At 41.9% G+C, this 25,482-nt stretch overlaps 1 protein-coding gene across 7 annotated transcripts in view; it reads right to left on the bottom strand.

The window, feature by feature from the left end:
* The window catches only part of DHX35 (DEAH-box helicase 35), a 69,623-nt gene that overhangs the window by 30,020 nt on the left and 14,121 nt on the right, over window positions 1-25,482 (bottom strand). For 5 of the 7 annotated variants that reach the window (XM_055545027.1, XM_055545028.1, XM_055545029.1 and 2 more), the window contains 8 exons: window positions 19,448-19,525; window positions 14,007-14,111; window positions 11,642-11,703; window positions 10,751-10,820; window positions 8,534-8,593; window positions 2,996-3,108; window positions 1,977-2,073; window positions 338-496 (listed from right to left, as the gene is read on the bottom strand). In XM_055545027.1, coding sequence (XP_055401002.1) covers window positions 338-496; window positions 1,977-2,073; window positions 2,996-3,108; window positions 8,534-8,593; window positions 10,751-10,820; window positions 11,642-11,703; window positions 14,007-14,111; window positions 19,448-19,525 — 744 coding nt within the window. Of the gene's footprint in view, window positions 1-337; window positions 497-1,976; window positions 2,074-2,995; window positions 3,109-8,533; window positions 8,594-10,750; window positions 10,821-11,641; window positions 11,704-14,006; window positions 14,132-19,007; window positions 19,423-19,447; window positions 19,526-25,482 lie in introns of those variants that run through there. The other 2 variants (XM_055545033.1, XM_055545034.1) reach the window with 2 other exon arrangements.

Raw genomic sequence — 25,482 nt, 5'->3', positions numbered from 1 at the left:
TTTATTGTGTGCTTTTATCCTTGTTTATGTTTTTTTTTTTTTTTTGGGGGGGGGGGTTGGCTATGAAACTTGAGGGAAATTAGTTTCCCAACCAGGGACTGAACCCAGGCCCTCAGCAGTGGAAGAGGAGAGTACTAACCACTGGACTACCTGGGAATTTCTTTCTGCGTGTTTTTAGCTCTGCTGCACAGAAATACAGACCTTAAGTTCTTTAAAATACCCTCCTATTTAGCAGGTTCTACTTCAATGTAAAATAAACCTTTCCAGTAGAGGGCAAGGGGGCACCAACATGATTACAGACGGCTGCAAACGCCCTTGGTCCCTGGGTTAGTCTCACCTTTCTGACACTGCGTGACACCCTTTCAAACACTTTCATTTGCTCAAAGGAGGGCAGTCCTGCATACATGGGAAGAATCCGGAGGTGTCTCTTCATCCCAGTCTGACCCAGCGCTCGAGCCTGCTCGATCAGCATTGACACGACAGTTTCCACCTCTTCCTAAAATCATCGAGATGGGGACCAAAGAAACCGAGGTCAGATCGAAGCATGTCATTTTATCCGACTGCAAGAAAATGTAGGATCGGGTCGGGACTATAAATCCGGTCAGATCTGTGACTCAGAGTCATCACACTCCACAGCGGGGTGGTATTTGATCAAATGCAACCAAACAATGGGGCCAATGGGTGAAAAGTCGTGACTGTCCAATTAATTACTCAAGTCCACACTACCTGCAGTCAATAGAAGAATTTCTGATGCACCAAAACGACTATTTTACTGAGTTTTTTTTTTTAATACACTGCAGCAAACAGTATGGCATACATATGGACAAGCTGTGGCACACAGAATCGCTGTAAGCCTGTCCTAGAAAAGATTACTGAACAATGGAAAATGCTTGCCAGTGGAAATGATTACAACTAGAGGGTAGTTCTGAACAGAGCTACAACCTTGAGTGAGCCTTTAGGCCTGTCTGGTTGTTTTTCCAGTGGTGTGCCAACCTGTTCCCTCCAGGGTGAGCTGCAAAGGTCACTGGGAAAAAGGTGCAGCAGCAACACAGAGGCGCAGCATGTGCCTCGTGCAGGATTCAATCCTGGCATCAAAACGGCCCACTGGCTTAGCTCTTGGATTTACTCTGGAATCAGCTGATAAATTTAAAACATCTGGCAGACAGAACAGGCAGGAGCTAATGATTCTCTGGCAATTGAGTCAACAGATGAATGACATCAAACTGAACAATTTTTTAATGCAATCAAGTAACCACAAAGACAATAAAACTTGAGATCGATGGCTAAGTAAAGTAATAGGCCTCTGTATACATTTTGGTGCTGCTTTTTTTTTTTTTTTTCTGATTAAATTATCTCATTATTATTCATAATACTTAATTTTTTTTTTTTAATTTTATTTTTAAACTTTACATAACTGTATTAGTTTTGCCAAATATCAAAATGAATCCGCCACAGGTATACATGTGTTCCCCATCCTGAACCCTCCTCCCTCCTCCCTCCCCATTCCATCCCTCTGGGTCGTCCCAGTGCACCAGCCCCTAGCATCCAGTATCGTGCATCGAACCTGGACTGGCAACTCATTTCATACATGATATTTTACATGTTTCAATGCCATTCTCCCAAATCTTCCCGCCCTCTCCCTCTCCCCCAGAGTCCATAAGACTGCTTTTTTTAAAGATTTTTTCATGGACGGAGGAGCCTGGTGGGCTGCAGTCCATGGGGTCACTAGGGGTCGGACACGACTGAGCAACTTCACTTTCACTTTTCACTTTCATGCATTGGAGAAGGAAATGGCAACCCACTCCAGTGTTCTTGCCTGGAGAATCCCAGGGATGGGGGAGCCTGGTGGGCTGCCGTCTGTGGGGTCGCACAGAGTCGGACACGACTGAAGCGACTTAGCACAGCATAGTGAAGCTGTATTTGGCACTGCCTTAACGTGTCTGTTCGCCAGAGGAAAAAAGGCTCAATGAAATTACCTGACCAGTGAGAAATGCTAATATGTCTCCATCTCCCTCAGTCTGGTGAATTTTCATCACAGTTTCTACGGTTGATTTGATGTAATCTGGAACAGGACTGAAAAGATGTATGAGATAAATTCATCACCAGAATATGTTCATTAATTACAGATCAATTACCTTAGTAATCTGCCAGCAAAGCCTTGTGAAATTAGTTTGTGCCTGCCCAGCAGATAATTGGCATATGAATAATTAAAATAAACATTCTTTTTTTAACGCAGAATTCAAATACAATCCGTAATTACATGTAAACTACTATTTTTGGCTTTATTTGCAGAGACAGAAAAGCAATAAAGCCCGTGCAAACCAATGTCCTATCTTTAGCATGCAGATTCCCTGGCCAGGAAAAGTGGGTCTCTTGTCCCACTGCTGAATTCCACATTCTTTCCATTTCCGCTCCTGACCACCAGCAGCATGTCTGAGGGGAGTAGATGGAGCGCACGGGTGCCTGCCCCTCTAAAATGACTCAGAAGTCAGGCCCGTAACTCTCTGGATTTATCTGCCTCTGACTCAGGCTCCCAGTCTTCCTCTGTACACTGAAAAGGAGTAGGAATTAGAATGACCCTTTCCTGTTCAAAGAGGCTCCTCCCAAAAATGTCAGCCAAGGCCTTCCTGCTAAGATGTAGAGGGCTGAGAACCAATTGATTCAAATCACCAATACCACCCGAGTTGACAGTCTTGTAAAGCCCAGTTGGGACCATTCTAGAGCCCTCCTCCCTGCAACCTTGTTCCCATTTTGCTCTTTGCAGCTGAGCCAGGGACCACAGAGTCATAGAAACCTGCACATCTGGAGGGAGACTTGAAATCCTGTAGCAATACTGAGGGAGGGTTCCAGAACATCCCATCAGTGACAAACATGCCCTTCCTCAGCAGCCTGGCGCACTGCCCTAGAAGCTGCAAGCAGACGCAGCTGCTTCTCAGCCCACTGAACAGACCTGGTTTTCCAATCGCCCTGACTAAAAATGCAAGGACTGTCAAACCTCTGTAGATAGAAGATGTCCACTGGAAATGTCCGCCCTTCCACAGTAAGGATCACGCACGTATCCCTGCTTGGGTCACTGGTGTCGTTGTGATTAAAGAAATCCCGAAATTTCTAAAAGAAATTTAAAAAAATTTTCCATTGCTCAAATTAAAAAAAAGGTTCATAGTAACTCACGGAAAGAATGAAAATGATATAAAACTGGCAGAGCAGGGGGTGGGGGGATAGGGATTGGCTATATGTAATACAGACTAAGGATAACAAAATAATTATTCAAAAAATCATATTTTTATTCTTATAATTTTGGGGAGTCACATTTCACTGGCAGACTCTATTGAAGATTTGACAGAAATGATCGAGGTTAGATTTCTAAAGTGCATTCAGCTGTGAACCTAAGTCAACATGCAGCAGAGGGATTATTGATCTTACCCCACCCGCCCCCCGTCCCCCATACTGCATTTAACCACAGACTAGGTCAGAAGGTGTAACTCAAGTTAAAGGTGGATTACATCAGGCTGATGTGTACTTCTGATCTGGAAAGCACAGCTCTGACCACACACTGTATAAAGGAAACCTGTACGTCTGTGAATGGCAGGGATGTTCCTGGAAGTGCAATCTACAGGTCCTGTGTTTGCAGGACAGAGTCCTCTCCCTCTTCATATGCCCCTCAGGAGGCAGCACTACACTCTGTATGGGCAGGTCGGCAATTCCTCACTTCTCCCACGCTCCCACAGGACCTCGCTGAGAGAAGTGGCTCTTGGCAATTCCACCCAAAGAGGTGGCCACGTTTCTTCAACGGCACTTGATCCCCAGGCCTGCAGTCTCTACGGAGGCCTGGTGGGAGAGCTCTTGACCTTCCCGGTCCCCTGAGGCCTGGCCACACGCTGCATTCTCCTCTCCTAGGAGGCCCACCCATGGGATCACCAGGCCTGTCTTCTTTTCTTCCCAGGTATCTCCCCTAAACACGTCCACGTCTGCTCCTAGAAACCAGGATCCAGGGTTGCCCTGAGAACCTGAATCGAGTGCAACATGAAAAGGCTTGGAGGAGCACTTCTAGAAGAGTCGACTAGATAGAACTCCAAAATACCTGCATGCTACATGTCAACCTCCAAGTCATGTCTGAGAAGAGTAAACACAGACATAAAAGAACAAGCCTCGGGCCAAGAGAAGTACTGTGCTGCGCCATGAAGACCCACGCAGCTCCACCCTTCTTTCAGGTAAATTCCCTGCAAGTGACTTCAGCCTTCCTGTGTCCTATGGCATGCAAAGCATGGGCATGCTACAAGTGATGCACAAACAAGGGAGAAGGCACTGCTCCGCTCTCCCCCAAACAATGAATAAGCCAAGGAGGAATGTGTGCAAAAAACCAATCATAACATAAACCGAGCCTCAAGGACTGGATGACCAGAGAAGAGCTGCGAGTTACAGTCAGGGGAGGAGGAAAGGGCCCACAATGATGTGGTATAGGGAGAGGGTCCTGGAGGTGGCCGGATCTCCTGGCTAAGCCTGAAAGGATGAGGAGGGCTATTACTGGTTGGGAAGGAGAAGAGGCGCACCCCTTCCAAGGATGACAGCAGAGATGTAAAGACAGAGAGTTACTCTTTTAAGAAATAAAACTCAGCATTAACTGAGGAGGCACACGATTTTTGTCCTTAAGATCTTTATCTTTGATCTGTATTCGGAAGTATTAAACATATATACACAAAAAATTAAAGGCTAGAAAGCAAATAAACATAGTGTCAACAGTATCTGCATCTTGAGGCAGAATGAAGGACCAGCAGGAGTGAAATGAGTTCAACCCACCAGGAAAAGAAGAGTTGAGAGTCAACTCTGAAAGCCAGGGATCATGCTGACACAGACACACACACACAGTGACTGCGAGGAAGAGGCTCGTCTGTGACATGGAACACAAATGGTGTGCATGTCTGCGGGATCGCTCCCCTGCTCCCCCGTTTCCTTCTCTGCTAGTGGCTCTGATCTGGCCCACAGGAGTGGACCCCTAGCAGCCTCGTCAACACGGCCTGCCCAGCTTTGGCCCATACAGAATGGTTCCAAGTGGGTACCTGACTACAATGGACCCCAAATTCCTTCTCTAAGAATCTGGAAAGATAAAAATTATTCTCTCTTCAAGCATCTGGACTGTGACCAAAAAACCATGGGATGAGTCAGTGATCATGTTTTCTGCCAGGTGAATGGAAGCCAATAAAAAAAAAAAAAAAAATACCATGTGATACAATAGTCAATAAATACTTCATAATTATACTCAGTCACATTCTAATTAAGTGCTGACTTAATTAGGCTGATATTAGGAAACACCTAAACCAATGAAGGCGACTATTTGATCAGCCCCAACCAACTCCACTGGCCTCTGCCTCCCAGTAGCAGTCACTGGGTGTCTTGGACTGCAGCTTGGGCCACCCCAGGCCCCGAGCGAAACCAGGGCAGGTGGCATCGACCCCTCCAGGCACTGGAGTTAGGAATGAGTCTGCTGCCCACAGACTCAACAGCCGGGAGACAAGGGAGGCGTTCCAGCATCCCTGGGCCTCCAGGTGAAACTACTACCTGAGCCACGCCCCCCATTCACCACTCTCTCACACTCCTCCTCTCTTGTCCACTTCAGCCCATTCCTTCCTCTTCTTCGCTCTCTTACTCTCACCTGGGATCTCACATTCCATATCCCATGTGCATCCACACCCACCCAGGTCTCCCCTCATGCACACACACACACACCCCTCACTCCTCCTCACTCGCCAGGCCAGAAAGGGATGAAGAAATCAATGAGTCCGGGTCCACTCAAGATTCTGCTGAAAGTTGCTGACATCTGGCAACCCTTGCATCCTAGCACACCCAAGGCTGACACAACTCCTACATTCCACCCTCCCACCTAAAAATATCACTCCCAGGAAGTGCATCACTATCGACTATGGCAGGCAGAATGGAAAGAAGCTATGTTTTTCCATCTCCATGCCACACTAAAGACAATGAAAGGCAACTGTAAGCAATAAATATTACTGATGATTCAAAGACTTGGACATTAAAGATTTTACCCACAATAAAAACTATTGGAAACAATTTCAAAAAGGGGGTCGTGGTAAAGATTAGAGGTAAAATGGAGATGATGTTCTGGACAACTCAGTCATGGAAGAGGTTGACAGGAGATGAGGTTAAAATAGCAGTCCATCAGGGATCACAGGTGAAGGGCATAAGAATTCATTAAAGAGGGCAACAGAGAGCTTTAACCCCAAAGTTATGGTGGGCAGACCTAAGACAACAGACTCCTACACTGTGAGATGGTCCAAGAAACCTGTCAGGCAGCATGCAGACCTCTCTCAGCCAGACTGACTTTTTTCTCCCTCCAAGTTGTTCTGTATCCTGGAAGCCACTCGGAGACCAGGATCGAGGCCCTTTTATCTCAGCTGGATTATGGAATTGGCCTCCTGACTGTGATCGCCACATCTGTTTATGTCTCTTATACAGCACCAGCGTGATCTTTCTAAAACTCAAATATGGGACTTCCCTGGTGGTCCAGTGGTTAAGAATCCACCTTTCAATGCAGGGCACGGGGGTTCAATCCCTCGTCTAAGATCCCACTTGCCACAGAGCAACTAAGCCCACGCACCGCAACTATTGCGTCTGCACGCCTCGAGCCAGTGCTTCACAAGAGAAGCCGCTGCAGCGGGAAGCCCGCATACCACAGCTAAACAGCAGCCACCGCTACTGGAGTAACTAGCGAGAGCCTGCACGCAGCAGCCAAGACCCAGCTCGGCCAAAACAAAACCCCACAAATGTGGTCAAGTCACTGCCAAGCCTCACACATGCTAGGGCTACTGACCAGGTGGAAGGCTGGAGTTCACGTGGCCCGTGGGGTCCCCCCATCATCTGACCCCTACCAGCCTCTCCCATTTCAATTTCCCATCGCTTTCCACGCAATCAAAATTCATTCAACCCACAGTCCCTACTCTGTGCCGGACACTGTCTCAGATGAAAGGGATAAAATAGAGTAAAAAAGTCAAAGTCCCAGTCTTCACAGTGTTTACATTTTAGTGATGGGAGACATACAATCAACAAACACCCAGATATGCATATGATGTTAGCAAAGGAGAAGGGCTAAACAGAAACGAGGAGGAGAGCAAGAGAATGAAGAGTGACAGGGGCTCAGTTGTAGACAGTGGTCTGGGAAGTTTCTCTGGGAGCTAATACCTGACCAAGACTGGAAGGAAATGAGTACCAGGCCATGAGAACATCTGAAGCAAAAATGGTCTGAAAAGAGGGCTTCCCCACCAAAAGCAGAAGCATGCGTCGACTTATCTGAGGAAAAGCAAGGTGAGGCTGGAGTGTAAGGAGCACTGGAGAAACTGAAAGGAGACAGAGGGGTGACTGCAGGCAGGGGGACAGATCACCCCCAGCAGATGCTGCAAGTGAGATATGGCTCCCACCTTACACTTGACCCACAGCCCTTTGAACATGTTTCAGGGCTCCGTGATTCTCTGCATGCCTAGGACTCCTTCCCCACCCCACAAATCTAGCAGACTTGTGCGCATCTTTCCAACCTAGGTGGGATGTCTCTCCTCCATGAAAGCTTCTGGACACCCTCCAGCTGGCTGGAGAGAAAGCACCCCCTCCCTGGCTGTCTCAGCACCTTGAACAAACTGAACAGCAAACACCTATTTATGTGTCTGCTTCCCTGACCAGTCGGGGAGTGTATGAATCACCTGTAGCCAGCACTGTGCTTCTGTGCTGTGTGTGTGTGTGTGCGTGTGGTCTGCATGTGCATATACAGCAAGTGGTCAAAATTATGTGTTGAGCTGAACTGCTGTTTGAACTAAAATATTAGTCATTAAGAGAGAAAAATAAGGGGGAGGGGGTTGGGGGAGGGACACAGTGGGAGGTTGGGGTTAGCAGATGTTAGCTTTTATATATAGAATAGATAAACAACAAGGTCCTACTATTTAACACAGAGAACTATATTCAGAATTCTGTAATAAACCATACGGAAAGGAATATTAAAAAAAGTGTGTGTGTGTATGTATACACACACGTATAATTGAATCACTTTGCTATATAGCAGAAATTAACACAACACTGTAAATCAACTTATTTCAATAAAAAAAATTTTTAATAGTGAAAACTAATGTACAATTAGACATAAAAAATTGTAATGTGAAAATTACTATATGTACAGGGAAAACTTTAGTTGTATCCCTCAAATCTAAATATAAATGCTAAAGTCATAAATTCAAGAAGTATAGCCTCCTACTGAAAAGAGTAATAAAAAGAAGCTGCTTGTGTGGGGGAAAATATAGCATGTAGAGAAACAAGACAATAGGTAATTATGAACTCAATTAATTACAGGCTATTTCCACCCACGAGCTGAAAAGGAATTTCCTCCGATGACAGAATCTAGGACATCAGATGGCCCCATAAGGAAGGCAGGCCATCCTGCCGAAGATAAGCTCCAGCCGGAGGCAGCTTCCCAAGGACATGACCAACAATCCCCACGCTGACCGGGGACAGAGGGCGACAGTGGACACGCTCCTACCTCTGCATCCAAAGTGGCTGAAGCCACAATCAGCCGAAGGTCCCCTCGCTTCTTCTGAATCTAAAAAAGAAGGCGTGTGGAAAAACAATGATAACACTGTGATAGAGATGAGATAATCTGATATCCGAAATTTATTACAAAATAATCCAGTGTGTGGAGGGGGATGGGGGGTGGGGAGGAGCTTAAAGATGAAACAAGACTGACCACAAATTGGTAACTGTTAAGTAACAGATGAAAAGGCAGTTCATTATACTATTCTTTCTAATTGTGTGAGTGATAAAAATTTTCCAGAACAAAAAAATTAGAAAAGAAAAAAGAAAGTATAAAGGAGCTTTAAGACACAAATTTGAATTTACCAAAAGTAAAACCATTTTTCCCCTGACACCTGGGTCTCTGAATAGTCAGAATCTGGGTATATACACTTAAAGTGTGAAAAACCAAACAATAAATAACACCAAGACAGAAATATAGATAAAAGATATTAACAGTTATTCCAAGAAAGAGATGAGCAATGGTCATAGGAGAAATGATCAAATAAATTATAGTAAAAAAAAAAAGTAACAATGAGATTATTGTTTCATCCTTCACATTGGCAAGGATTTATTTTCAGTGTTGGCAAAGATTCAGTGAAACAGGCCCCACTGTTATACCATTCCTGAGAAGGTAATAACAGAGTGGGATAATCCCTCACAAGTATCAAAAAGTTTAAATTTTTGCCCAAGAAATAAACTGATAATGAGAACAGCAGCAGCAGCTAGCATATAGTAAGCGCTGTGCCTTCCAGCCTCTGCACACAGCTGCGCAGCACGCGCACTGCACAAGGAGGCTAGGGGCCCCTAAAATCCAGCCCACCCTCCCCTCACTCAGCTGCAGACATCCTCCCAATGGGAAAGGCACCTCACTCTCTATTCACGGCCCTGTGTTAGGCACCATCCTAAACATTTTATGTTACCTAAGTTTCACAACAATGATGTTATAGGGCAGCTCTAAGAGAATGCGTAAAGGTTCTGCCCACTGCGGTAGCCACTAGCTGCATGTGGCCAGAGAGTCCTCGAAATACAGCCAGTGGGACTAAAGAAATGAATTTTTTATTTTATTCTGTTTCAACTAATTTAAATCTAAAGTGGCTAGTGGCTATCAGATAGGAAAGTAAAGCAACACAGAGAAAGAAAAACTTGGTATCAGCCCCATCTGAGCGATGAGCAAATTCAGCAGAGTCAGAATTGAACCCAGGTAGTCTGACAACAGCACCCTACTCCAGTACTCTTGCCTGGAAAATCCCATGGACAGAGGAGCCTGGTAGGCTGCAGTCCATGGGGTTGCTAAGAGTCAGACATGACTGAGTGACTTCACTTTCACTTTTCACTTTCATGCATTGGAGAAGGAAATGGCAACCCACTCCAGTGTTCTTGCCTGGAGAATCCCAGGGACGGGGGAGCCTGGTGGGCTGTCATCTCTGGGGTCGCACAGAGTCGGACATGACTGAAGCGACTTAGCAGCAGCAGCAGTCTGACCCAGAATTCAGGCTTTTAATCACCCTGCTCTAGACTCTGGGGATCAGAAATTTCCCCAAAGAAAACAACCAGAAAATATAGGAAGGGAGAAGAGGATGGAAGTAAGGTTGAAACAAAACTGGCCATGGGTTATAACTGCTGAAGCCAGGTTATGGGCACATGGGGGTCATTAAACCCTTCTCTCTACTCTGGGATATGCTTGAAATCTATAATAAAAAGCCAAAGACAGAAAAGAAACAGAAATCCAACAGATTTAACTACAAGGGTGCTTCCTGCAACATTATTTAAAATATTTCAAATCTGGAAGCCATAAATGCCTAGCTGTAATCAAGGTGTCAAATACTTTATGGTACAGACATGTGACTATATAGCCATTAAAAATGTCTTCAGAGAATATTTAATGACAGAGGAAAATGATCCTTATGCAACGCTAAGAAAAGTATGCAAGATACAAGTGAGCACAACAACCCAATCCCTACTGGGCCAAAACAGGTGCATAAATAGACACCCAAAGGAGAAAGAAGAGAAGGAAACATTCCAAAATTCTAACATAACTGTCTCTGCATGAGTAGGGTGATCGACAATTTTCATTTCTTTCCTCTGTATTTTATTGAATTTTCTAAACTGCTACAATGACTTTCCTGATCAAACAACAAACAAAACAAAAACACAAAACCAGAAGTCTGGCAGTAAAGCTATATACCTTTTTCAGCAGACCAATGGCAATGTCGGTGTACAAGGTCCTCTCGTGGGCTTCATCCAGCATGATGGCACTAGAATCGGAGGGACAATCTCAGTGGGCATCAAAGCAACCACCACACAAGCCCATCCGGACATTAAAGGGACTGCGGGGGATTTAGCCCCCATCCGATCACCTTGCAGCAAAAAGTAACACCAAGTACCTCCTCTTTGACAAGCCAGTAACTCTAAAGCTAATAAAAATGGCCACATCAACTTTTCTTGGTAGAGAAAATGCTGTTATTTATTGCTACTTTTAAAGTTTTACCACCAATGCTGGATCCCAACAGAATCTAATACATGATTTTACATTCCAATATAACATATAGCCCCATTGACCACATAAAAGTTCAGATAAGGCCCAACCACCCAAAGACTAAAAATCTGCATAAAACAGCACGAAGAGACACTTGGTCATGGCTATGCCACATGTGTACCAGGGAGTCAAATATGACATCCTTCCCCAGGATACACAGAGCCTGAGTGGATCATTTTGTACAATGAGCGATGGACCGGGACCTACAAGGAGACGGAAAATGCGAGTAACTGTTTGGGCTCTGCACGTTACATGCAACAAATCGCTGCCCAGTTCTGTGCTGTGCCTCTGTCATCACCCTCCAGCAAGATAAAAACAAGTCAACAGATCGTTCAAATAATGACAGGGATTTTAATGAGCCCAGTTTTGACTCCATATATTCTGAAAAGAACATCAAAGGTCACAACAGTCAAAGGAAGGAGAGAAGCTCTGGGAAAGCTGAGTGTGGTCACGAATCCCAGCTATTAAAACAACTTCTCCTCAATCTACTCATGTATTTTTGAAACTGTAGGAAATTTATCAAAGCAAAAATACACTTACCTGTATTTTGTTAATAATGGATCAACCATCATTTCCCTGACCAGCATTCCATCGGTCAGAAACTAAAACACAGAAACACAAAGGTTTAGAAATGATTTATTTACACTGTATATTCATAACTTTCCTTCAAAGAGTTCAAGTCCAACTAAACACATACAACCTCATCACCACTGTGTGTATAAGACAATTCCCACCAAGGACTACGAGAAAATACCCCCAAATTTTGGTTATCAAGCAATGGAATGGTTTCCAAACAAGATATTGAACACAGGACCCTCGGTAAGAGCTGGCAACTCTATTAGCAAATTTCACCTGCATCTGCTCTGTGAGTTTTGACTAAGCCCCATTTCCTCTGAGCCTGGACCACAGGTACTGCTATGAATAGACAGGGCAGACAAACCTGGGTCTGCCCAGGGGGATCACTGAGCCAGAGATCATGCTTCCTACAATGTCCCAAGGACCATGGACTTGCAGCTCTTGAGGTTATTAACCTCAACTTCAATTGATAGTATTTTAGGAAGGCTGACTGGGGTTGTGGTTAGGAACACAAGCTGTCACATCCAGCAGTTGGGTCAGATCTCTGTTCTTCTTCTTACTAGCTGTGTAAACCCTGGGCGAGTTACTTACCTTCTCTGAGCCCAACTCCTCATTTGTAAAATGGAGAAAATAAAAGTATCTGTCTAGCAGGGTTACTGTGAGAATTAAGTGAGAGAGTGCAGTGCACATGTACAGGGCTTAGCAAGGGCCCCAGCACACAGAGAGAGCTCAAGAATGTCAGTTATTAATATTACCATTAAGGATTAAGGAGTGTTTATGAATATGCTTCAGAAAAACGCAGTTAACAACTAGATGCTGTTATTCTCATCCCAAAACAAGTCAGTCTTTAACAAAGCTGAACATTTCCCTCACAGGCTATATCTTAGTACTTTTCCTTTTTGTTTCGCTTTTTAAAGCATATTTTTCTTGGACCTGATGCGAGCCGCCACACATACACACAGGAGTGCAAGTGAGAAGGCGCCACTAGTGAGAGCCCACCAGCCGGGGACTGAGCGCCTGGAAACCTACCAATGGAACATGGGACTTTTCATAAAAGACTCTCTCAAGAGTCATGTGATCATGCAATTCACTAAAAGCTATCTAAAAATTAGCTAGTGTAAATGTATTTGGTGGTACAGAAGAATAAATCCCTTACCTAGCAAAATGAATGTCATAAGTAAGAAAATACAGACATTTAGAAAACAAGGTCCACATTTTTACAAATTACTGCATTTAGACCATCTATTTTCAGTTCCTTTGCAGCAACCTGAGAGGTAACTGAGATTCTAATAACCAATGTTTATTTCATCAAACCATTTTCTTTTTTTTAAATTTAAAGTTTTTATTACTGAAGTATAGTTGATGTACAATATTATGTAAGTCACAGGTGTACAACATAGTGAATCACAAGTTTTAAAGGTTATGCTCCAGTTATAGGTATTATACAATATTGGCCACAGTCCCCATCTTGTACAATGCATCCCTGTAGCTTATTTTCTACATTGTAGTCTGTAGCCCCTAATCTCCCACCCCTGTTTTACCCCTCCCTCTTTTCTCTCTCCACTGATAACCATGAATTTGTTCTCTGTATCTGTGAGTCTGCTTCTTTTTTGCTATATTCACTAGTTTGTTGTATTTTTTAGATTCTACACATAGGTGATATTATATAGTATTTGTTTTTCTCCATCAAAGCATTTTCATTCATTGATCCCAGCACTATCTGAGGAGACTCTGATTCGCACAGTGGTATGCAGTAGACACTGCTGAGCTGACTGTACCCTGATTCTATGACACTAATTATTTTAATAGTAGCAATGAGGTCAAAACACACATAAAATCCATCATCATGTGAAAACGGGCCAGCGCTAATTAGCACAAATAACATTTATGAATTCTACACTTTATCAATTTATATTATTTGTCCCTGTTTTTAAGTCTTTTATAGCTAAGTTTCTATATTTAGACAGCTACGTGGATTGGTGGGGAAAAACAGTGAAACACACACGAGAAAGGACAGCTTTGAGCTCTGGTTCTACCACCAATGGGCACAACATCAGGCAGGTCACTCAACCTCCCAGGTCCTCAACCTCTTCACCTGAAGAACCAAGGGCATAACTCTACTTCCAAAGTCCTTTCTGGGCTAAGATGTGAGGACACAGAAAGAGCTCTGTACCTCCCAACACGCCGATTTCCCTGAGGGCCAGGATGCTCTCATACACTTTCTGTCATGGCATTAGAGGCTTAGTCAGCAGCAATGGCTGCGTGTTTTTACCTCCCCCCAAATAATCTTCTTCCTTAGTTACAGAAGGAAAGCAGTTGTGAACCTCACCTTAATTCTCGTGGCCAGCGGGTTGGTGCAGTCATCAAAGCGGATGCAGTAGCCCACCTCATGGCCCAGCACTGCACCCCTTTCCTCAGCCACTCTCCCTGCAACCTTTAGGAAGAAAGATCATGCTGAAAATAGAGACATAGAAATTACTGCCCAGAGCACATACTATGGAAAATCTAAAGGTCACTTATTTTTTAAACAGTATGCTGAACACAGTGGAAAATGAAAAGAGAAAGGGGCAGGTTAGCAGAGAACTAGTGTGATAATCTTTACAATGATCAACTTTACGTTGACTTGAGGCAACTTATAAGAACAGTAAGTATGGAATAAAAATAGAATCATGTAAAAAGGTTACAGATCAGGATCAAAGAAATTATAGATAATATTCAAAAGGTCAAAGCCAATGAGAAAATTTTTAAAACACAGATATGCCAAAGTTATTTGAGCCACAAATTCAGCTCTAGATTTCCTGGTGGCTGAAGCAAAAAGGGAAAAAGAAGAAATTTCAAGATTCATCCTTTTCCTAAAGCTTTCTTTTGCATACCAACTAGGGACAAATTTCCACGTCTTCATGCCTTGAAATAAAACAACTTCCACTGGACCACAAAGGCAAAAGAACAAGAATGATCAAATTCAACACTTGGTCACCTTCATTTTCTCTTTGGAAACAAAAGAATAACACTTTCAGAGCAAGATTATCTAAAATGATTTGTAACAATGTCCCAGCTACCAAAACGACTGAAAGGGGAAATAAAGCCAAGAATGTAGGTTAAAAAACTGTTACATGGAAGATGAGATGAGAAAATTAATGAAGGCACCAAGTTAACATACGAAAAAACTAAACAACATACTATGAAGACCATGAAGTATAGACACATTTTTTACCTTTTCATTTTACATTTACATTTCATTGTACATTTCACTTTTACATTTTCATTTACATGACAAATGAAAGGTGAGGGTAGGAAAGATAAACAAGAATCCAGCTGTAAGATCTACTACTCCAGGCCATTCATAGGCTATTAATTTAACAACAGAAAATATCTGGGGACTTCCCTGGCAGTCCAGTGATTAGGACTCCAAGCTTCCAATGCAAGAGGTGTGGGTATGATCCCTGGTTGGGGAACTAGGATCCCACATGGCATGTGATGCAACCAAATAAAAAAAAGAATGAATAAATAAAATAATTGCTGGATACTTAAAAAAAAATAAATTTTAAAAACTATCTGATAAAATGAATAAATATAAAAGCAGAAGAGCAATAACACTTAGAACTTAGTTTACCTTGAAAGAAAATAAAGGGTTAATGCTCATTATGTAAACTGTCTAACTAAAAAAGACCCAAAGGGAAGCAAAATTATAGAGCTTTCCCGGGGACCTGGCCTACCAACCAACCGCCAGGCGTCTTGTCTCCTCCTTTCACAGGTCCTGAGTTTGGATCATAAGCCGACACAGGGCGTGTCTGAGGCAGAGCTTTCAGCATCAGCCATTGCGCTGCAGCAGCCCCAGGTCCAGGAGTCCAGAGGCTCTGCACCCAGTGCTGCAAGCCAAGCACACTGGGCGTTATCTGACCATCAGTGTTTAAGAAACTGAAGAGCAGATGAGGATCAGAAAGTGGCTCTGCCCAGTGACTTGAAATTACAGATCTCAGAGGCCAAGACAGAACCTGTCATCAAGCAGCTGGTGTGCACCACAGAATCTTTCAAAACATCTTATGAAACCAGAAATTCATCCTACACTGCTCTACCTCTGGAGGTTACAGCTCCCGATAACCAGTATTTCACCAGGACACTTTTGTTATTGTTATTGTTTCAATTCCAACCCTACAGATCATTAAACTGTAAATCTCAAAAACTGGCACAGAGAGTGTGTGCATACAGATACTGGAGCTTATGGGGAAAACCAGCTTGTATGAGTGAGCATAAGGGAACCAACCTCTCCATAAAAATGTGATCATTTTATGAAGCCAAACATTTATTCACTATTTGTATACATTTGCTATAAAATGGATTTTATTTTCAAGTTCCTTTTTAGAAATTTTCTGTATGGTCACACTAGACATCTGGAAAGCCATATTCTATGGGCTTTTTTAGTGATTTTTTTTTTACCTCTACTGTATAAGTTCTATTCCCAATAAGCTCATCAATTAGATAGGATAAATACTGTCTTTTTGATATAAACAAACAGATATAAGAAAAAGGAGGTCAAAAGAAAACCAGGGACACTTCCCTGGCGATCCAGTGGTTAAGACTTTGCATTCCAACACAGAGAGTGTGGGTTCAATCCCTCGTCCGGGAGCTAAGACCCCACATGCCTCTCAGCCAAAAAACCAAATCACAGAACAGAAGCAATACTATAACAAATTCAATGAAGACTTGTAAAAAAGAAAAGAAAAGGCCAACCACCAATGACTGAGCACCTCCTATGTGAAGGTGCTGTGCTCCAAGCTTTCACAAAATGTATCTTATTAAACATGCATACAGTCCGTTGGGTGGGCCAGAGACCCTCTTTTTTTACAAAGCAAGAAACTGAAAAAAGACAAGCTTAGCACTTGTCCTGAATCACAGGCCCAGGCGGGGGGGGGGGCCTGGTCGTGAAGTCAAACCCAGACCAGGAGTGCAGTGAAATGCTCAATAAGGAGCTGCCTCTCACTGAGATCAGGCAGTGGCTTGTGCCATCTGTTCTTCAGCTCTGACATCGTTTTCAGATTTTAGTCTGCACACAAAGTACTTGTGGAGATGGAGCATTTCAAACTTGACAGCTCTATTAATACTACTAGGCTAATTTATATACTCTTTGTCCTTTAAGAGAAAGCATGTGGTTTCATGGAAATTATCCATGGCTACAAATTTGGAGGTAAAATGCAAACTGATTAAGAGCTAGGATTCCAAACTACAAACAGAAAAAATTGCTCAAATGTTTTAAGTAAGTGAATCATCTTTCATGACATCAAAGGTTAAATCTAATGCTGCAGTCAAGTTGCCAAACCACTACTTCCATTTTTACATACACAGAAGAACTTGGAAAATGTTCATCGATGATGCCGAACTAGAAGACAAGTAGAAAGTGAACTTTGGGGGGAAAGAATAATGAAGTAATTAAAACTTAATACAGAGGAAAAATAACTCAAGGAGATAGAATTAATTTCTTGTCCAGGTAGAGATGTCAAAATAAAGGCATTCTGGGGACTTCCCTGGTGACACGGTGGACAGGAATCCAACTGCCAATGCAGGGCACATGGCATCAATCCCTGGTCTGGGAAAATGCCACGTGCCACAAAGGAAGTAAGCCCTGGAGCCCAACTACTTAGCCTGCGTGCTGCAACCACACACCCTGGACCCCATGCTCAGCAACAGGAGAGGCAACTTCAATGAGAAGCTCACGCACTGCAACAGAGAGCGGCCCCCACTTGTCACAACCAGAGAAAAGCCCGCACAGCAACAAAGACCCAGGGCAGCCAAAAATAAATATTCAAATTTAAAAGAAGAAATAAATTATAAAAGTATTACTCAGAGAGACAGAATTCAGCCAAAGAAATCCAGTTTCAAAGAAATCACAAGCTTAAGCTAAAACAGCTTAAAGACGAGACAAAGTCATAGCAGAGTCGAGGAGAAACAAGGTCTCAAAGGGACAGGTCAGATAAATCAACCTGTGGACATCCTCCAGATCTCACAGCCTGGACCTGAAAGAAACTACCGAGAGGCTTCTCCCAAACCTGAAGACAATCCCCCTAAGTTACACAATGCTACAAATGTCAGTTACAAAGCTAAAGGAGCTTCTCTAGTGTCAGCGCACTACAACAACACAAAGCAAGTGTGAATCACCCACACTAGAGAGACACTGAAACACTGCTCTACTCTCACTGAGGGAATAAAGAGGGGCTCAGTGGGGACAGAGCCAAAAAGTGCAGGAAAAAAGATTTACAGAAATGGGTCAGACTGTTAATTAATAAAAATACTATGTTATTTTCTGGGTTTTTTTTTTTAATGTTGGTGATATTATCAAGGTTTTTCTTTTTATATTATCAGCTTTTAAAATTTGTAATGTATTGTAATATCACCTCCCATTTTAAATATTCACTTGTCTAGCAGAGGAAAAACAAAATGCATTCAAAGAAGTGACTGTGAGACTCAGGTAGAGATGCAAAGAAAGCAAAAGCAAATAAATCTGACTAAAAACAATCATGAACATTGTGGACAGGCTTGAAGAAATACCACAAAAGAAACTGGAAAGGCGATGAGCCCAGAGATGGTGATAAATATTACAAAGGCAATCTAATATACACTTAACTGGTGCTCCTAGAAAACAGAAAAAAAAATAAATGGAACAGAAAAGTATGCCGAGATATAACGGAAGAAAACCTGCCCTGATATAGAGATTTAACATGAAGATTAAAAGTTCTTCCACATTTAAGAACAAATGAGAACAATCAGAATCAAGACATATCCCAATGAAACAGCAGTACTACAAGCATTCAAGCAGAAAAAGCAAGCCTGGAAGGTGAGGGGGGCTCTGCTGGACCTCAGATTATTTCTATACAGCAATGCTTTAGGCCAAAAGGCAGTGTCTACAGGGCTCTTACAGAGTGCAAATCAAGAATTTTATATTAACAAAGACCACATTCAGACATTCTTAGGCATATACAATTCAGCCAATCAAGGAGTACAGTGCAAAAAAAAAAAAGTGAAATGAGCAATTCAAGGTTGGCAAAACCATGGAAAATAATTAGCAATTATTAAACTAGAATTGAAGTTAAATACCTGTGGGAGTTATGATTACAGAAAAGAACATGTACTTATAATCTTGAAATTAAAATTATAGTTCGTAATTTATCACAAATGGAGGAAAGAAAGGTGGAAAGAATAAGTGTGCTAATTTACTCATAATAGGCAACTACCTATAACATAGTTCCAAAAATAAATGACCTTCTAAAGCTTTCTGTAATCCTTTTTCTTCGCTTTCAAGCTTTAATAAATTCTCTTGTGCTGAACAAATACTTACCCAAAGTTCAGTACTCCAAAGTTCCTATTTCAATGCAGTTTCTTCTTTTGTTAAATTCAGCAAAAACAAATATATGGCTACAAGCCCAATTTTACAAAATTATTTCTATCCATCTAGCCAACTATTTATCTAAACAGAAAATGAAGCTTAAAATGATGTTCCCAAATATTCACACTGTGTTTGCTACGTGGTGAGATTTGGGGGTTTTTTTCCCTAATTACTTTTTCTGTTTGACTTTAGTACTTTATTATTACATAAAAATTCATGATGTACAGGTATCAATTTTACAAAAATAATCAGACCATAGTTCTTTTTAAGCTGAAGAATTAAATTCTTGAGGATCAGTGTCATATTCATCTGGAGCTTGTAGCAAAGAAGAAAAAATAAGTCACTAAAATAGAAGACACAGGCAGAGTCTTTCCAGCAAAAAGGAAACTCACTGTAACAGCAGCCACTCTCCGGGGCTGGGTGACTCCCACCACTCTTCCTTCGGCCGTCCAGCCAGCTTCCGCCAGGTACTGCAAATAAAAGCATGTTTCAGCACACACCTGATACCACTTCACCAGAAACAATCTACCCCAGGATGACCCTAGGTTAAAATTACTGAGAAAGGAAACAGCAGATGGTTCTTGTTTCAGCAGATATTTTAAAAATTATTTTGCAAATGAGGGATCTGAGGTTTGGAAATGTGAGGTCATTTGCTTTAAGTTCATAGCACATGCATAATAAATTCAACATTCTAACTCCCCCGTCTTATGAAATGTCCCCATTCTTCAGCTGCCTCAAGGAATAAAAGAACTATCCATGGGTCCCTCAAAACACTGCTAAATCTGTAGAACAAAGAATTTTAAAGTACATATACAGACAGTTCAATGAATATCAACTGTACAAAACATTTTAACTGGAGTAAATAAAAATAATTACGATTTTTAAGAAGACCAATAAAACATATGTCATTGCAAAAAATTATATTTTAAATACATGCAAGTATTCCATTAGATATTAGTATACATTAAATTTGATTATCTAATTTATTTATGTATTTATTTGCCACATACACTTATTTCTTAATTATTTGATTATATGCATTTTTACATGTTTTTGTAATGTCTAAATTGTTTTACAATAAATATGTTTATTACTTCTATAACAGAAACAAAAAGATTAAAAATACTGTTACATGTATCTGCTTATTTGTTCAAAAGACTAATAAAGGAAGGGCATACTAGAAATTAAAGAGAATGGTTTTCCGAGGAGGGTTGGTAGGAAGGGGTGGAGAAAGGGAGAAACTGAAACAGGGAAGCAGAGACAAAGAGCGGCAATGCTCTGAGCTCACCTTTGTGTGCAGCTCTGACTCTCAGAACTAGTCATGTTGCTCGTACTCCTCAAATACCCAAACAAATACACGAGAAAAGCAACCGGATGTCAAGGGAAACCAAAAAGAAATGCAAACACCAACAAATGACCCTATCTGTATTACAAATAAATAACTGACCACCCTGAAGAGGGCAGAGAAGAAAATCAACCTAGGATATTGGAAAATAGATTCTTGACTGAAAGTCAAAGACAAAAAGAACAGTACCTCAATGCTATAATCTAGTTAGTAAATGTTAGGGGTATGGGCTAGCAATTCTGGAGCTATTTTATGTGTTCACTACAGTTTGGCCACCTGATGCAAACAACTGAGTCAATGGAAAAGACCCCGATGCTGGAAAGATTGAAGGCAGGAGAAGGGGACGACAGAGGATGAGATGGTTGGATGGCATCACTGACTCGACAGACATGAGTTTGAGCAAGCTCTGGGAATTGGTGATGATGGGGAAGCCTGGCGTGTTGCAGCCCATGAGGTTGCAAAGAGTTGGACATGACTGAGCTACTGAACTGAACTGAGAGTTTAACAAATAATAAATACACTGCAGACAATGAGAATGGAGTTTCTCTCTATGGAAGAAGAGTTACAGATAAGGAAAGGCTAGAATGAGTCCTATGCCGTTGGATTGGAATCTATGAAGTATCAGCATAAATTTGTGATTTTTAACATACACAGAGATTGCCACAGATATATAATAAGTGTTTTTACGTAGGAATCTAATACTTCCCTGATAGCTCAGTTGGCAAAGATTCCGCCTGCAATGCAGGATCTTCCTGACCCAGATGGTAAAGAATCCACCTGCAACGCAGGAGACCTTAGTTCAATTCCTGGGTTGGGAAGATCCCCTGGAGAAGGGAAAGGTTACCCACTCCAGTATTCTGGCCTGGAGAATTCCGTGGACTGTATAGTCCATAGGGTCACAGAGTAGGACACAACTGAGTGACTTTCACTTTCACTTCACTTTAATAAGTATATTATATATATTTAATATATATTATATATATACATAATACATGTACATAATTAAGGAGGTCCTAAGTCTGCCCACTGAGTCTGCCCACTGAGACTTATAGCAAAGACACCTCTGTAATAGTGAGCACGCTAGCACCATACTCATTTCTAAACAGCATTTCCCAATAAGAGGAACCAGGGCTCCTTGGAGAGGTGGCTGACCCCAAGGTTAGCGCAGGAAAAATAAAAGATGAGCGTGAAACAGTTTCTGTTACTAGAAAGTAAGGAAGTGTTCAAAAATGAATGGAGTCTTTTAGAAAGAACACAGGAGCCAAATTCAAGGAGCTCCTAATGACCAAAGCTGGACCATTTTGACCAACACAATAAATAATTATAGCATTGGGTTTTAACCCATACAACAAAATAAATCACCATGAGTTCATACTGATATACAAAAATAACTGGATAAATAAACAAACGAAGGAGAAAGGACAGTTCTTCCTTACCGGAGACTTCACTTAATAAAGGCAGAAAGGAAAAGGAATAAAGTCATCATTAGGCAAACACCTGAATAACTGCTGCAGACAAGATCCACTAAGGGATGCTACAACGAGCAGGTGACCGTTTGAAAGGAGCAGAATATCTGCAGTTTAAAAATATCTCCTCCAAGATATTTACAACTACAAAGAGAAAAACTTCATAGGTGAAACCTGGGACCTTAACAAAGTGATCAAATTAACCTCACCAGAGATGAGACTTTTTAACATTTCAGCCCTCTTGATACAAGGCACCAATAAGGACACATCATTTCTATGGGATTCTTGCCAAAAATGCAAGCTCATTCTAATCATGAGAAAACATCACATAAACCCAGACCAAGGAACTCTATAAAATAAATGCCCAGTACTCTTCAAAAACGTCACGATCATAAAAGATGAAGACAGACTGAGGAACTCTCACAGACTGCAGGAGACCAGGGAGAAGTAACAACTAAATCCAATGCAAGAATCTGGATCTTCTGAGAAAGAACACTGGTGGGAAAATTGATGAGATTTAAGTAAGACCTACAGTCTGCTGCTGCTGCTGCTAAGCCGCTTCAGTCGTGTCCGACTCTGTGAGACCCCATAGACAGCAGCCTACCAGGGTCCCCCGTCCCTGGGATTCTCCCTAGCTACGGGTATTATTAATGTTCTACTTTTGATTACTGTATCATGTATGGGAAGTGATGTAAGGGGTGTAAGGGAATTTTGTATTACTTTTGCAACTTTCCTATACTCAAAAATTAGCTAAAAATAATCATTTAAAAATGACTGTAAGGAACAAATTGTTTTAGATAATGTAGGGTTTTTGTCATAAAAACTGTGAATACAAAATACTACCAATCACCCCAATCAACACAAATGCAGAAAGACAATTATAAGAATAATGGCTAAGACTCACCAAGCACATCACTAAGTGTCAGCAACTGTCTGGCATGCATAACCCAGTTTAATCCTCACAAAAAACCCAATTTGGAAGGTACCAGCATCATCAACAATTAAGAGATGAGGAAACAAAGAGGTCATAGGACTTGTCCAAGGACACAGATAAAAATCTAAGAGTTGGGATTCAAGCTCAACAAACCAAACCCACATATAGTTCAGTTCAGTTGCTCAGTCGTGTCCAACTCTTTGCGACCCCATGAATCACAGCAAGCCAGGCCTTCCTGTCCATCACCAACTCCTGAAGTTTACCCAAACTCATGTCCGTTGAGTCAGTCGGTGATGCCATCCAGCCATCTCATCCTCTGTCGTCCCCTTCTCCTCCTGCCCCCAATCCCTCCCAGCATCAGGGTCTTTTCCAATCAGTCAACTGTTCGCATGAGGTGGTCAAAGTATTGGAGTTTCAGCTTCAGCATCAGTCTTTCCAATGAACACCCAGGATTGATCTCCTCTAGGATGGACTGGTTGGATCTCCTTGCAGTCCAAGGGACTCACAAGAGTCTTCTCCAGCATCACAGTTCAAAAGCATCAATTCTTCAGCACTTAAACCACATAACCAGGACACAGTTCTACCATCCAAAATAAAACACACTCATTTGCGTCAATCTCTTAGTAGTAGTGTTAAGGCAAAGAAAAACTAAGTCTATGATAATAAACCTGACCATGAAGCCAATCTCTCAATATATCTGAGATTCAGACTTCTGCTTGCTTATGGTTGCTGACAAGTGGAAATACAAAGATGCTGCAAATGTAGATGTAGTGCAGACACCAAAAGGCAGTGGATGTCACAGAGGGAGACTGTGGAATTCCATCTCAGTTCTCTCTGCTCTTTTTAAGGGTCATCAAATCTGTTCTTCTTGTTGAACAGTGGGATTAGGAAGAACTCCACTGAAAACTTCAATAAAAATTGCAGCAAAGAACTTGTTTTCACAGTCCACTGTTTTGACAGAGCTCTAGGAAAAAAAATATCATCTAGCTTCCACATACAGTTTGTGAAATTTCAAAACTGGTGCAGGGTGCTAGCTAGGGCATGCTGTACTGTTCCAAGGAAAGATATTACATAAATCTAGCAAAATAGTTTGTTGACAAAAACTTGCTTCATATTCTTGCCATGACCTTCAGTTCCTCAGTCCTTCCAATTTTCCTATGCTGTAACTCAAATTTAGCTCCCCAAGACGGTGGAAACTGTGACTGTCTCAGAGAAGTGGAACTGAGTAATAAGGAAAAAGAGGATAATCCACAGCAAGGAGAGCAGGTATTTGGGCCAATAACATAATCAATCACAACCCTCTAGTCATTTTCACCAGCAAAGCTTAGAAAATTCACTGTTTACCATTTATTCCTTTGTGTTTTTTTGCATTTTGTACCATGAATGGATCCCCTATTCAGAAAATACAATGCTTATTTTAAAAATACAACTCCTAGAATTTCTCTGGCGGTACAGTAGTTGAGACTTTGCCTTCCCATGGAGTGGGTGCAGGTTCAATCCCTGGTCAGGAAGCTAAGATCCCACACGACTCATGGCCAAAAAAAACAAAACATAAAACAGAAGCAATACTGCAACAAACTCATAAAGACTTTAAAAATGGTCCACATTACAAAACTCCTAAAACAATACAGGTCCTTAAAAACAATTAAATTCAAATGCATATGCCCCTTGACCCAGCAACTTATAACTACTATATTTATTCTATAAGTATACCTGTATATGTATAAACTGAGACAGGTGCCAACTGACTCACAGCATCATTGTGAGAACACAAAACTGGAAACAACCTAAATGTCTACCGACTGGAAACTGGAGAAATAAATGATGTAGAATCTATGCAACTAAAAAGAGGATGACACACTAAGTGGAAAAAGAAAATAAACAAGGTGCATAAAACATGTATAGATACCACCATCTGAATTTTCAAAAGGGGAAGAATATATATATACATTTCCCTGTAAAACTTATCTTTCTGTGTAAAACCAATAAAAAAAAATCTCTATCCAAGAAAACTGTAGCATCAATTACATTTGCATAAAAGAAGTATCAGAAGACAGGACAGCGAGGTGGGAGGGAGGGGACATACGTATGCCTATGGCTGATCCATGTAGATACATGGCAGAAACCAACACAATATTGTAAAGCAATTATCCTCCAATTAAAAATAATTTTTAACTGTGAAAAGAAAAGAAGATAGGGAAATCTTTCTCTTTTTATATCCTTTTGTGCCCTGAATTTTAAACCACGTGAACCTATTAAATATTCCCCCAAAATTAAAAATACTAAAATAAAACTTAAAAAAGAAACTCCCTGTGTTTGCTGCCACACTGCCAGGCTGGATCCTCAGACCCCAGTTCTTTCTCCCCTTCAGAACATGCTTTCCCTGGACTCAGCCCCCCAGCAGGTGCGCTCTGCTCCCTGGCAGCTAAGCCTTGCTGGGGGCAATGACCAGACCGTTGCGCTGTACTGTATCATTGATCCAGGCGTCTGCTACCCATCGCTGTGGGAGGACTACACGCACCGCCACCTTACTGCGATCAGACCTGGCCACATCATTTGCTTTGACCAATGAATGTGACAAGTGTCACTTCCGGTCCGCAGTTGTAAGCACCAGCTCATGACCCTGTCATCTACTACGAGGTCCGCAAGTCTCTGACAGGAGCTGCACCATCATCCTGGGTC

Source organism: Bubalus kerabau, chromosome 13 (genome assembly GCF_029407905.1).
Source record: "Bubalus kerabau isolate K-KA32 ecotype Philippines breed swamp buffalo chromosome 13, PCC_UOA_SB_1v2, whole genome shotgun sequence".
Lineage (NCBI taxonomy): Eukaryota > Metazoa > Chordata > Mammalia > Artiodactyla > Bovidae > Bubalus > Bubalus kerabau.
Note: the sequence above shows the minus strand (reverse complement) of the source record. Positions and strands in the feature narration are given on the sequence as shown.